The 14,831-nt window shown below is 44.8% G+C and overlaps 2 protein-coding genes and 1 long non-coding RNA gene across 3 annotated transcripts; all 3 read right to left on the bottom strand.

Moving 5' to 3' along the window:
- Window positions 1-1,900: 1,900 nt before the first annotated feature.
- LOC127294872 (F-box protein At4g22280-like) lies at window positions 1,901-4,861 on the bottom strand. The gene is made up of 5 exons (XM_051324772.2): window positions 4,734-4,861; window positions 3,482-4,422; window positions 2,790-2,945; window positions 2,527-2,713; window positions 1,901-2,423 (listed from the first exon to the last, which is right to left on the bottom strand). The coding sequence occupies exons 2-5, from the start codon at window positions 4,385-4,387 to the stop codon at window positions 2,344-2,346; spliced, it is 1,329 nt and encodes a 442-aa protein (XP_051180732.1). The 5' UTR covers window positions 4,388-4,422; window positions 4,734-4,861; the 3' UTR covers window positions 1,901-2,343.
- A 1,303-nt stretch (window positions 4,862-6,164) lies between these two features.
- On the bottom strand, window positions 6,165-8,895 carry LOC127294871 (pentatricopeptide repeat-containing protein At4g18520, chloroplastic). The gene has a single exon (XM_051324771.2). It carries the CDS (start codon window positions 8,587-8,589, stop codon window positions 6,760-6,762), a length of 1,830 nt encoding a protein of 609 aa, XP_051180731.1. The 5' UTR covers window positions 8,590-8,895; the 3' UTR covers window positions 6,165-6,759.
- A 2,931-nt stretch (window positions 8,896-11,826) lies between these two features.
- On the bottom strand, window positions 11,827-12,859 carry LOC127294873 (uncharacterized). Its single transcript, XR_007847179.1, has 2 exons — window positions 12,655-12,859; window positions 11,827-12,270 (listed from the first exon to the last, which is right to left on the bottom strand). It is a non-coding gene; the product is annotated as an uncharacterized lncRNA (long non-coding RNA).
- Between the last annotated feature and the right edge of the window lie 1,972 nt (window positions 12,860-14,831).

The following is a 14,831-nucleotide window of genomic DNA, read 5'->3' as shown; positions in this document are numbered from 1 at the left end:
GTTTCAGAAAATACTTCAAATCGAAAAGCCCGAACATGTAAATTCTATTTTTAACAATCAAGAAGACTAACTCCAGTATTTTGAATTGGCAACTTAGTTTGTTGCTATTGCTACTGAAGGACTGCAGATAAACCAAGAGAGCCGACGTGCATCGATTTGTGCATCGGCTCCATGAGATTCTTTCACATCAATATTTATCTCTAGCCTAGAGTGGGGGCCTCGATTTCAGCTGAAACAAATGTGTAAATGGGTAAAGACTGAAGCTCAAGCACAATTTGTAGTATCAAATTTTAGCATGACAATGTTACTGGAGCTCAAGCACAACCTGTATTAACATGCATGTACTTAGTTGGTTGTGCATGCACAACCAAACCCGGCAAAATATATATGATCATCTGTGAAGTTGAATATACACATGTGTCACAATGAAGTGCGATCTGGCAAAGTTAACTGAAAATGACATTCTAATAACTCATATGTGAAAGATAGTTTGACGATCGTGGACTATAAAATGAGAAGAAAAGTTACTATAAAATATGGATTGTTTACTATGTACAACTTTTGAGCACAACCAGTGTCCCAGTAATAAGCATTGGTTTACCTTCTATTACAGTAACTATTGTTACAGTGCCATCAATGTCACAATATTGTTGTATCTTACGTGCTATCCCACAACAACATACTCCAATCCTAGAAAATATAGAATACATACCTGACTATATCGTCACCAACGGAGGACAGCCACGCGATGGATCTAGGCGGTGCCGTGGGGTTGAGCCGCATGCGTCGTGGAGCACCATGGCAGAGCTTGCAGACCAAGCAAGCCTCACGCGCCCTGGGTGGTGGAGCAGGCGTCACGTTAGGGTGGGCAAGCTGCGCGCGGCCGGCCGCGCGTCGTAGCAAGCCAAGGGGTTCAGCGCCGCGCATCCAAGAGGAGCTGCACGGCGGAGCGCCGTCGTCGCAGACGCCATGAACGGCAAGCCACACACGCCCGTAGGGGGGAGGGGGACGGGGTCGCGGGCAGCCGCGCGCATGGTCGAGATCTTGAGCGGCGATTTGGGGGCTGATTTTCGGCCAGGGAGTAACAGGGGCATCGAGCGGGGATGGTTTGGAAAGCTAGCGAGACAGGTGCAAGTTTATTGGGCCTGGCCCATGTGGACGACGGACGAGGAAGCGCGACGACGAAAGGAACGACGGAAGGAGCGACGAAACGTATTGGCAGAAAAAGGAACCATTTTAGTCTGTAAAATGTTGTATGCATTTTGGTTTGTTCCAGTGGTGTCTCCCTTACTCAGCCATTTAGATTTGTTGTTTCGATATCCCACGTAACATCCGCCAGCATCTACAGCAAGCGATATGCAATTTCTAGTGTTTCGGGTTCACAGCAGAATAGACATGTTTTATGAGTAACACTGCCGTTTCGTTACATTTGTCTCTAGTCAGTAGTCGATTATATGACTTAAACATCCACATGAAAATATGAACTCTAGGAAGCTGCATAAGGGCAGGAATGAAAATCTGTGTGACGCCCCTGATGTTCACGACAGCATATAGAGACTGGACATCACAAGTTCTCCTTGGAATCTCCGTACACAGATATAATGAAAGTTATTAATTGTTTGTTCTAGACTATTGGTACTGCTGTATGTAAAGTGTTCATTTTGTTCACTCACAAAGCAAACGTAAGAACTTACCATGCTCCTGCCATGTTCGCACAGGGTTCAGCTATGAGACAGATTAGGTATTCAGATCATCAGATTACGTATCCATGCTCTTGGCCAATTTGGTTTGATGATCCAAAGTAGACACCTGTTTAAAGCATCAACCTTAACACCCCAAGGTAATCTGACATGAAACATATGTTCAGACCTTGTGTTTTGACACTGAAGAAACGCACACATGGTATCAAGGAAATAGCTCCTTCTTGAAATACACTGTCTGACAATTAATATTATAGTATATAAAAACAAAAATTATAGATAAAAGTGAACATATATATCTATATAAGAAAACATGGTATGGCATGTCGTACGACGGTGTCCGACAAGATAAACAGATATGTGCAGAGAGACTAGATAACATGTATTGAAAATGGAGGACCAAAGCATCAGTCACTCAAGACACTCTGTATGAGCTGACCCTGCAGCACTAGGAGTAGCTGGCCGCAGAGTCTTCTGAGAACTGGAAGCTGAATGTTACAAAAAATTGGCCAAGAGTTGAGTCACGAGGTGCTGCTGCTGCTGCCCACTTATGATCTGATGCTGCTGAACCTGGATGTGCTGCTGCTGCGATGGGATCTGCTGATGCTGCTCTAGGATCTGCTCCTGCCTGACTGCAACATGCTCAAACATGCTCTTCAACTGATTGTTCTTCAAGGGCAAGACGCGCCGAGTCCAGGCTTGAGAAGGTCCAGCTCCCGGTTCCTGAGGAAAACCCTTAGACTATGTAAGGCTCAACATTGTTGTTCTAGTTATTTATTAATCATCAAAAACTGCAAGATAATACAAGTGTCAACACTCAACAAACCTTCACAAGATCCAACACTATGCTCGATATTGATTTCGTCAATATGTATGTCATTGGTACTCAAGAACCTTAATATTTTGTGAACCCTCTCATCCATCTTCTCACACTTGATTTCAAGTACCTTGGGTGTGTTAGATGGTCCTGTCAACTTGTACATTCCTTCAGTTCCAGTCAGAATGCTCGGTGACTGGAGCAAAAATACTACATTAAATCATGCATGATATCTTAAATGAGAGCATCTATTAGATTTATGACACATATACCTCATTAAGCTGAATGGTAAGCTTCTCTAGCACAGGTGTATGCTGAAGAAGGCACATGAGCGCACCAAGATTGGCATCCATACACCACTCACCGACTAACAAGGTCTTTAACTTGCTAAAGGCTGGGCACCATATCAAATCTCTTTTGAAAACATACTACAAAAAAAAGTAAAGCATTAGGAATATCTCAAAAAAAAAAACTACAGGGTGCCAGGGTACTGAAGTAAAAGAAGCTCACCACAAGATTGAAAAGCAGACTATGATTTGCAGATTTGGGCAAAGTAAAAAAAAAAAAAGCTTCTAACCTATTTCAAATTTTATAATTTCACTTACAAATTCATAACTTATACTTTTACCCCCAGTATAACATAAAAAAATGTATCTAGTAGTTCTCGAACCTGAATGCATATAACTGGCCATATAAGAAGCTGATTTGGTAGATCTATACCAGTACAAACATTAAATCCGGTGCTTGCTAAGCAAAAGGTATGATTTCAGAAGGCAATGCAAAATATGATACAGTCAAGGAAAAATCTATATAAAGTGTACAGATGCACACAAACCACTTGTATATGTGCTACTTCACAAATGTTAGATGGTGATATAGTGTAGAAAAACCCTTAAGAGACGCAACCTATCACAGTTCACAAAAAAAACAATACAAGTTCAGAAAGAAGTAAATGCAAACATACCACAGAAGGTTCAGCTGTCAACTCCAAGTGTTCAGCCTCTGACAAACCATTGAGAATCACACAATCTCCGCTGCCATCATTATTGGCACCACAAATTTCACAGGTATCATTATCACTGAAACACGAACCGTCATCTTCTTTATGACAATAATCATCACAATCGGCAAGTTTAATTGACCCTGTTACTAATGATGGCATGCTTTCAAGCAAAGGAGTTCTCCCCCACAACTCAGTTAATTCCAGTGCAACGAGGCCTGGGGCAGAAATTCGAGCACGTGTCGTTAGATAAAATATGCAGTCAAGGATGGTCAGCTGTTTTAGGGACTGGGACATGATCATGTCAGCATGGGTGTAGCAACCCTCTATCCGTAGCTCTTTGAGTGCTGGGCAGCTCGAAAAATTAAGAATGTGGTCATTTAGCACCACATTACAAAGATCCAACCTCGTCAAGTGACATGAGACAAGGGGCAGGTCCTCCAGCTCAAAGATATTGTTATCATGGCTTAGGTGGACGGTGAGGGTCTGAGCTTGGCACAACAGAGCATGTCGGATCCATAAGTTAACCTCCGGTACATCCTGGCTCCGGAAAGTACTGAGTTGTATCTCACACATGTGCAGAGACGCGCTGCGGTCGCGGAGGAGCAGCAGGTGGTTCACGAACTTGTTGAGCTTCCTGACACCCTGCCTGTTCAGCGTCCTCCCCTCGCTTGTGATGCGCAGGATTGGCATGGACTTCCAGAGGCCGCGCCAGCGCCTGGCGAGCACGCAGGTCCGCACGGCCTCCGCCGCTGGCAAGAACGACAGCACGTGCTGCAGGACCTCATCTGGCAGAGCGTCGATCTTATTGCCTCCACTTGCCACAGGCACCGGCCTCCGCTTGCCAGAGACCGTTGCTTGGTACTTCATTATGTTGAACAGCTGGGGAGCGCCGGCGATGAGAACTGGATGGAAGAAAGAACCTAACAGAGATCAGATATGGACCACATGCTAACTCGTAATGAGACTCGTGAACTAATAAGTAAATAAAAAGAATCATGAACTCATGGATCGGTTAGACCAGTTGCACATACCAATTGCATAGGCCAATTGCACATACCAATTGCATAGAACAATTGCACAGAACAATTGCAAGAAATCGTTGACAGGAAAAATGAAAAATCAGAAAAGAAGAAGAAATGGCAATACTAGACAGGGTACCGGATGGAAGAGGAAGGAGATGGTAAGGAGAGGAGGGGAGAGAGGGGAACCATACCTGCAGGGGTCGCAGGTAGATCTCCGGCGGCGGGCGGTGCGACGGGCCGGGAGTGCTCGCGCGTGGCGTCGGGTGGCGCGTCAGGTCGGTTCAGGAGGGAAAAGAAGCGTCGGGGTGGGGGGGTGGGGGGGGGGGGGGGGGGGCTCAATTTCCGGCCGGCGTGCCGCCGTAGCCCGCCACAATAGGGCGGCGGCGGGGGCGGAACCCTACTACCCTAAGCTGCACTCCCCTGTGTGCCTCCACTGCCTGGTGCGAGTCGGGGAAGAGAACCGGAGAAGGGACGAGTAGGTTTGGAGGAGGAAAAAGAAAGAGCAAAATGCTCAGTTCATCGGAAAAGGAAATCAATCTCGGTTGGTTAGGATTCAGTTATTTTTCTGAACCATCTTCTGAAGGGCTTATTATACATATAAACTTTTTTCGAACCATATTCTCATGGACCGGGCTTACCGGAGCGTTTGATTGCTAACCAGACGTGTGCAATCCATTGTTCAAGCGATCAAGAAGTTCAGGACATTTCCGTCTCAAATGTCGGTAATTGATGACTATGCCAAAAAATTAAATTATTTTACTGATACCACATACTCCCTCCGTTCCATACTTTTTTTTCGATAAGGGACACTTTATTACTTAAAATGTTTTTAAGCATTACACCCAGCCTCCGTTCCATACTTCTGGTTTGAACTAAGACCATGACAAGAATTATGGAGTGGAGGAAGTACCATATACTGTGCTAATGAGCTTGACAATCATCAATCTTGAAGGAAAAAACGATCAGGATACTACAGCAGAATGGAAGTATGTAATCACCACCACACTGATATACGGCAGAATGAAATTACAAATCAAACATTGCGATGCAACTTTTTCTAGTATTCGGAGAGTGGTAAACACTAAACAGTTTCCATCTATGTTTACAATCTTGCATGAAACGATCTATAATGAACCTTGCATCTTGTCAATGTTCTGGACTTCTGGAGCTGATGATTGATGAAGTCGGATTATAGCAGCAGATGATTGATAAAGTTGGATTAAAGCAGCATATGATATATCAGTCCATGTAGAGCTGACAGTTTTCAGTAACATGCAATCTTTTAACAAGGTACGGTAACAAAGTCAGTACATGCATAAAATTTGCAGCCAGCCATGCAATATCAAAGCTAAAACAGAGTAGGTACTCATATCCTTTGTAGATAACTATAAACAAAATTAAAAATTGACCAGGGTGAAGGATATTTACTACTACCTCCGTTCCAAAATATAGGTCTTTTAGTTTAGCTTTGTAAATCTAAACTAGCTTTCTAAAAAGGCTTATATTTTGAAACGGAGGTAATGGTACTCATACATCATAGTGGGATAAACAACTGCAAGACTGAAATGTGAGATGCAACAGTCACGCAATGCTTAATTGTTATTGGCAGCAGTGGGATTCAAGAACACAACAAAATCTGTATGTAATTAATCTAGTTAAGCTATTGATGGTATACATGGCTTCAAAGGGAATCAAAAGAAAATGGTTAGTGGAGGTTCCCTCAATGTAGCAGTATTGTACCTGTACTACTAGGATACTAGCACAATCTGTTTATATAATCATAATTTCTGTTGATTTTGCACAACCAGGCCATCCAAAGTGTATTATCTGTCACAGCAGATGTCCACTGAAGTTTTTGTTCCCCATTCCGGCGTTTAGCACCCCTTCTTTCTTGAAGGCAAGACCGTTTACTAAATAAATTACTGCCTCCCTTTGACCTTCTCTCACAAACCACTATCTTCTTCCCTCGCAAGCTTACAAGTGGATCCACAACCTTCTGTCTTTGGTTCAGCACGAGTGTCAATCTTGGGACCAACATGCACAAAAAAAAATCTTGTTACTCCCTTCCCCAATTGCTTTGGTATCGTTTGCATCCACTTCCCCCTCAGCTTGGTACCATTGACAAATGCGTATAGGTCCTCATGCAATCAAACTTCTTGGGCTGTCCTGAGAACCTGCCCAGGAGCACCAGAATTTAGCTCTGACTGGAATATTAACCTATCCAACTGAACCAGTAGTCGAGCCAGATAGAGAGATGTCATCCGACTCCCAGTCAAGATTGCCACATGATGTCAGAACTTTGGAAAGCATAAAGTCATCAACATTGTGTCCTTCTTGCTGCATCAGGTACATGTACTTAAAAGCCTCTTCACAGAGGCCATTCTGAGCAAACCCTGTAATTATCACTTTCCATGTTACCAGGTTGTGTTCTGGCATGGCGTCAAAGACTCGTCGAGCTTCGTCAACTTTGCCACACCTCATATACATTTCTATCAATGAGCTTCCCACAAAGACATCTAAGAAAGCAGGAGTCTTGTTAACAACACCGTGAATCCTCCTTCCATCTCGCAGAGCCTCGAGTTTTGCACATGCTTTCAAAGCTGAGGAATAGGTGTAGGTATTTGGTGTCACACCATCCCATACCATATCATCTAACGATTTAAGAGCTTCAGCACTATGACCAACACTATTGTAGCCCGAAATCATAGCTGTCCAGGAGATAGCATCGCGGTCAGGCATTTCTTCTAGAATTCGTGCAGCATACGTATACTCTCCACATTTACAGTAGCACCAAACAAGCGTACTCCCAATTTGAAGATTCTCTTGAATGGAATTCTTTATTATATGTGCATGCAGTTCCTTACCCAGACAGAGCGATCGTACAGAGCCACATGCACTAAGAAGACCAACAATGGTGAGGTTGTTAACAGACACTTGGCGCATCTTCATCTGTCGAAACAACAAGATAGCCTTTTCACCATGGCCACTTTGCGCATAGCCAGAAATCAAAGAAGTCCATGTAATGGTGTTTCTTCTGGGCATCATATCAAACACTGCCTGAGCATCAAACACTTCGCCGTTTCTGGCATACATGGTAACAAGAGCACTGCCGACATGGATGTCATCTTTGTACAATTTCTTGACAACGGCACCATGCAGCTGCTTCCCGCATCGTAAAGCCTTCTCCTCTGCGCAAGCCTTGAGGATGCTGCACACAGTGAACTCATTAGGGAGAAATCCTTCCGAGACCATCTCTGGAAACATCTGAAGGGCTTTATCCCCGCGCCCCTGCTGCACATAAGCCGTGATCATTGTTGTCCACGAGATGACATCCCGGGACGCCATCTTGTCAAACATCATCAAAGCACTGGCAAGATCACCGCACTGAGCATAGAAGTGAACGAGGGCACTGTCAACTATCACATTTCCCCACCTTCCTTTCACAACACAGCAGTGAACCTGCCGCCCTAGCTTAGCATTGCGCTGTCCGCCGCAGGATTTCAACAGGCAAACAAAACTCAAGCTGTTACCTCGCACTCCACTGCGTACCATGTCCAAGAAAAGCCTGACGACCTCGGTGTAGTCGCCTGATTTCTGGTACCCATTCATCATGGCCGTCCACGACACCACGCTCCTCTCGGTCATTCCATCGAACACCTTTCTCGCGTCTGAAATCTCTCTGAACCTCACATAGGAGCTGATCAAATTATTGGCCACAAGAATCCGAGGAGCATCAGGAGACCGCAAGGCAACGCCGTGCACTTTCCGGACATCAGCCACGCTGCCGCAAGAAGGTAACCTGGAGGCCAGCGCATCGACGTCCGGGGAACCTGCCGAGTCCGCCTCAGGGTCTTGCTCCGGAGGGCAGTAGCCATCAGCTGGGTGCGTTTCCGGACGGAAAGATTGTACCTTAGCCCCGGAAGATTGCGCCCTGGAGTATTGGTGCTCGACCTTCTTATTGCTCTTGTGCTCGCCGGAGCTGCGTATCCTCCGCGAGATGCTGCCCGGCTGGAATAGTGGGGGCGAGAGAGGGCAACAGAACAGCATCTGGATTCCTCAACCCCGCTCCGGCGCGCGGTTGAACCGGAGAGCTGGAAGAGGAGCGAAGAGAAGACACCACCAGGCACGGAGTGGTGTTCCCGGTGGTCCCCCCGGGCCTGCTCCGGGAGGCGACGAGCAAGCGGCGCAGCGCCGGCGGCGGATGGCGGCAAAGCGTGATGGGTTGAGTGGAGATGGGGAGGCTCGGGTTGCTGAAGGTGCTGTTGGGCGTCGCTCGCTCCGGCGGCCGGCGAGTGGCGTCGGAATTCTGGGGGGTGGATGGGTTTTTGGTTTTATTTTTGGTGGATTTTGGACTTGTCGAGCGAGTGGATCAGGGTTTAAGAGTTTTGTTATAAATCCGTCTTAGTATTTCTCATGAGTGAAGGTGACGCTGTGGACCCACGCGGCAGAGCAAAAAGCCAAAAACGCTGACCCTCCCTCACTCGACCGAGTACTACCGCTCCGCCAATGGAACCATGTTGTTTTTGGAAAGGGGGACTCCTACCAGACGTTTAGAGCATCTCCAAGCCGTTGGGCTCCTCATGTCGAAACTCGGCGCTATTTAGCACCGATGGATGTAAAATTTAGTTTGGGGAGACCCATTTTCCTAGTGGTGAATTCAGGATGGATGAAAAAATTTCAATAAATAATGGCGAATTCAGACAAAACAAGACAAAATTTATTCAAACATAGGCGAAATTTAAAGATATTTAACATATATAGGCGAGTTCATACATATATATAGGCTAAATTCGTAATATATTTGAATTCGGCCACAGCCACATTTTAGGGCAGTTTCCTAGGCTCGTTTGCTTGTAGCCATTCCCTAGGGATTCTGCGGCCTTTCCCTGGCCCAGGAAACCCCGGGCTGAATTGGCCCGGGTCAAGTTACCGCGCTGTTTGGCTTCCCACGAGGGGAGGAAGCCCGGCCCTTCCGCGTCTGTTCCCTGGGCATCCGTTCCGTGAGTTGAGAGTTGTGGAACTCAGTCCCCGTCTGGCTCTCGCGACAAGGAGGCGGCGCTCCTTCCTCCGGCGACGACCGGACGAGATCCCTCTACCTCTCGCATCTCCCATCTCCCATCTCCCATCTTCCCTCTCCAAGATCTGCTCCAGCGGCGACCAGACGAGAGCTCGGATCGAGTCCTCCTCCTCGTCCAAGATCTGATCGCCTTCCTCGTCGCCGACTCAATCTCCTGCTGAAGGTTTTCCCTCTCCTGCTTCTCCCTCTCCCCCCTTGTCTTTCTCCTCAGCTCCGGCGACGATGGGCTAGCTTGCTAATTAGTTACTTCTCTCGATATTGTAGTTATGGTGGGGAAGAAAGGACCAGGCGGCGGAAGAAAGGAAGGGGCGACGGAAGAACGGACTTAAGAATACCACTTGGGATTACGATTTTTGCAGCATATATTGACTAAAGATAATTCTACTCCTAAATGGCGCTAACCTACCCAGCCAAGGAAGGCACTTCAGGTGGCAAACCTTCGTGCAATGTTGGATTCGAGCTGCAGAGTAAAAATCACATCCCACTTTTCACTCTAGTCGTTACATGCGGTCAAACCTCTTCTCACTCGTTCAACTTTGGAAAGACACAATGATGAGTGGGACCTTCTACATGCAAGGCCTGGCGGTGAGAGGCAGGTAGGTCCACTCATTCGGTCGCCTTCCTTCTCCTGTCTACATGCCACAGGTGAAAACCTAGATCGAACGCCCTCCACAGTCCTCACGTCCCTCCCCGCTACCCAATCACCGCCCCTCCTTTCCTCTCCCAATCCCTGACGACCTCCCTCCTTTTCCCCAACGGTGGCGCGCTGCCTCTCCCCATGATGGAGCCAGACGGGAACGACCGCTGTGGTAGGCCGGAGGAGGCGACGCTGGCGGGCGGCGACATGGAGAATGCTGGCAGCGCACCACCTCGAGAAACTTGTCCACAGCCCCGGGGATCGAAATCTCTGGTCAAGGGTGACGCCTAGATGCGGTGGAAGCCTTGTAAGAGGCTCCTCGCCTGCCGGCTCGTCCTGTATTGCCTCGAGGAGCTGGACCTCCACCTCTCGGGATTATGATTTTTTGCAGCATATTGACCAAATATAATGTTATCAAAAGGTGATGGTCTAGATAAACAATGCCCCTTTTGTAGTTTTAACAAAGACTATGGGTCGTCTATTTTTTGTTTGTGGATTATCTACGCTTGTACTGCTGTGTGCTTTTGTTATGACCATCTGTAGCACCAGGGGCGGAGCTAGTCCTGGTGCTACCGGTGCTGTAGCAACGGCCCTGCAGCTAAACTTCAACGTGTATGTGCTAAAATTTTGTGCTAGAAATATGAAAAACTGAGGTGACTAGCACCAGTAAGCTAGCACTAGCACCGGACTTGTACTGTCTCTGGCTCCGCCCCTGTGTAGCACAACATGTATGTTTGGAAGCTAGATTTCTTCATTTCTTTCATCACAACATAAGTTGTTCCTTCTTGCAGAACCAACAGTGTGCTTGAGAATATGAAAATAAAGAAATGTGTGTGTTTCAGAAAGCAGCACCCTAATGATCCCACTGCAGTTCGTCAATCTATGTAGCAATCTTGATGTATCATCTACTGTATTTTGTAGGAAGAGCCAAACCACAGAAGAATTGAGGAGGGCACTCAGCAAGCTAAAGCCGGTGAAAGAAAAAGCATATGCGAGGAGACAAGGTTGGTCACCTGCGCGTGGGAGAATGGGGATTGATGTTGATTTGAAACCTTTTGATAAACCATGTTCCTATTTTCTAATCAGTAGATGCTACTGCTTATTGCCATAGGTTTTGATATCTAGATTGCAATGAACTTTGTTATGGCAACTTCTTCGATACAAATCAATTAGGTGGCTTGTTGTTTGGAAACTCTAGAGGGTAGGGCGAGGACGCAGTAGTTGCGACAATGAAAACAAATAAGACAGGAAAAATATGGAAAATATTAAAGATCCAATTTAGAATCAAGAGGACAAATCAGGCTGGTACGGATTATTTTAAATTTGCTTTCTTCATATTACTTTCTTGAAGAAACATTTAGGAATGTACTTGTTTTCTCAATATGTAAATGTTTAGCAATGTGTTTCGTATACATGTATGTGCTTGGTAATATAGTTATGTTGACCAATTACATGAGTTAAACTTAAAGAAGGCATCTAATGTAGAATGTCCTAACAAGTATAACAAGAATAGTCTGTTTAACCAAACACTATTAAGTGCGCACTGAAAATGCAACTGGACAAAGACAAATAAAATAGTCGCACATTTCAATTTTATGTGCAAACAAAATATAGAAATATCAATGAATAGTTGGAGTATCATTGCAGTAAGAAATCCCACCAATTGTAAATGGAGGATATTAGAAAGTCAAGAAGGTATGGATTAAATCTATATATACTTGTTCCTTTTCGCACTTTCCGTAGCCAATACAGTTTACTCTCGCGCCACTCCTTGTGATCGGTCGACGGTCGCTTAAATGTTTACTTCCTCATAGTGCTCCTGCACACCTATAGGTTGGCTTACTCAATTGTGTGTGCCTTCATATAATTCACTACCTAGTCCCCTTATGTATGACAAACATTAAAAAACAAATAATAAGATTCCTGAGTAAACCCAACATATCTTTTTCAGATAATCAAGAATTGTAATCCATAGGGTACTGGATATTATGTTTCCTCTTGTCAAGCTCAACTCCTGTGAGAATTTAAATAAAAATTCTATAAGCTTTGGAGAAAGTAAAAGTGCATACTGATAATGACACTCAAAATAGATTGATATATAAATTATCACTTGTTGAGTGGGGAAATATATGGGATTTGGGAAACCATTAATATACATAGATACATTATAACGGTCCCACAACATTTGACCAATTACATTAATATATGAAGATAAAACATGATGTAGATCAGATTCTAGTATAATTTTGTAAATATAAATGTATTATTCCTTAATACAATAAAATAGAGAACATGCAAGTTTCTATGGCTAGAACTAACTAATCTTTCTTTCACTACACAGTCATGTGTAGAGATATATGCTTAGTGGTACAAATATAATAAAATTTGGGGTACCTACCAATAGTCAACTATCACAAGGGATGCTCCAAAGTCTCTTCGATAACAATTACCTCAGGTGGTAGGCCCAAAGAAATTAGGATCTTTATAATTGTTTTAACCCATGCTTGTCTCTTTCTACATTTAATTTTGACTTCATTAAGCATCTTCATTGCACGGAGATGTTCCTTTTGACTGTGGAATTTATTAGCTTCATCCATGTGTTCAGGTAGAAGGGCGGGCCTGGTGCAGCGGTAGAGCCTCACCGCCTGTGACCGAGAGGTCCCAGGTTCGAGTCGCGGTCTCCTCACATTTTACTTCGTGAGGGTAAGGCTTGCCACTAACACCTTCCCCAGACCCCGCACAGTGCGGGAGCTCTCAGCACTGGGTACGTCCTTTTTTTTATCCATGTGTTCAGGTAGCTGGAGGATGCAAAATAATTCATACAGATCAAGATGTCATCCATTTAGTAATGTGAATACCAATAGCAGAATATATGTACCTTGAAAAGTAGAAGAACAAGCTTCTCTAAAACGGGTGAGTTATTTAGAATGCAGATAAGTCTGTGGAGGTCAGCAATAAAAAACCACTCATTGGGTCTTAGTGTCCTCAGATTTTTAAATATTGGGCATTGTCTCAAATCCCTTTCGAAAATGAACTACAAAATACAAAATAAGTTAGATGATATATTGTTTAATAGTACAAAATAGAGTCATAAAAAACAAGGTGTATTCCACATTGCACGATACTCAGAGTTATGTAATTTGCAATAGCTGAATCTGACAATGATATTGGTTCTAGTGTTATTATAATACATATGTAGTTGGTTAATTTTTTTCAATGGGTAAACAAATACAAGTTTTGAAACTTACAGATCCATCTACCTTTAGTTTGCAACGGAAATAGAACAATACTAGTATTTAGGATGGCAGTGAAGTGGAAACATACCAAGTGGGGTAATTCATTTATCAACTCCAAGTGAGTAGCATTCGACAAGCCTTCAAGAACCAAGCTAACTTCTTTGTTATCATTATTGCAAGAACAACCATAGCAGTTCACATTACCACATGGCCAAGACTTATCATATTGACAATGATCCCAACAAGCATTGCCAAATCTCATATATGCATCTTCAAGGAAAGGCATACATTCAAATAAAGGAGTTCTAAACCAAGCTTCATCAAACTTTAGGAAGATGAGATTTGGAGTAGAAATGTGAGTGCGGGTGTCCCTGATACGTCTCCGACGTATCGATAATTTCTTATGTTCCATGCCACATTATTGATGTTATCTACATGTTTTATGCACACTTTATGTCATATTCGTGCATTTTCTGGAACTAACCTATTAACAAGATGCCGAAGTGCCGATTCTTTGTTTTTCTGCTGTTTTTGGTTTCAGAAATCCTAGTAAGGAAATATTCTCGGAATTGGACGAAATCAAAGCCCAGGGGCCTATTTTCTCACGAAGCTTCCAGAAGTCCGAAGGAGAGACGAAGAGGGGCCACGGAGGGGCCACACCATAGGGCGGCGCGGCCCCCCCCTTGGCCGCGCCGGCCTGTAGTGTGGGGCCCCCGTGCCGCCTCTTGACCTGCCCTTCCGCCTATAAAAAGTCTCCGTGACGAAACCCCGGTCACGAGAACCACGATACGGAAAACCTTCCGAGACGCCGCCGCCGCCGATCCCATCTCGGGGGATCCAGGAGATCGCCTCCGGCACCCTGCCGGAGAGGGGAATCATCTCCCGGAGGACTCTACGCCGCCATGGTCGCCTCCGGTGTGATGTGTGAGTAGTCTGCCCCTGGACTATGGGTCCATAGCAGTAGCTAGATGGTTGTCTTCTCCCCATTGTGCTATCATTGTCGGATCTTGTGAGCTGCCTAACATGATCAAGATCATCTATCTGTAATTCTATATGTTGCGTTTGTTGGGATCCGATGAATAGAGAATACTTGTTATGTTGATTATCAAAGTTATGCTATGTGTTGTTTATGATCTTGCATGCTCTCCGTTACTAGTAGATGCTCTGGCCAAGTAGATGCTTGTAACTCCAAGAGGGAGTACTTATGCTCGATAGTGGGTTCATGCCTGCATTGACACTTGGGACAGTGACAGAAAGTTCTAAGGTTGTGTTGTGCTGTTGCCACTAGGGATAAAACATTAGTGCTATGTTCAAGGATGTAGTCACTAGTTACATTACG

The sequence above is a fragment of the Lolium perenne genome, chromosome 4 (assembly GCF_019359855.2).
Source record: "Lolium perenne isolate Kyuss_39 chromosome 4, Kyuss_2.0, whole genome shotgun sequence".
NCBI classification, from domain to species: domain Eukaryota; kingdom Viridiplantae; phylum Streptophyta; class Magnoliopsida; order Poales; family Poaceae; genus Lolium; species Lolium perenne.
Note: the sequence above shows the minus strand (reverse complement) of the source record. Positions and strands in the feature narration are given on the sequence as shown.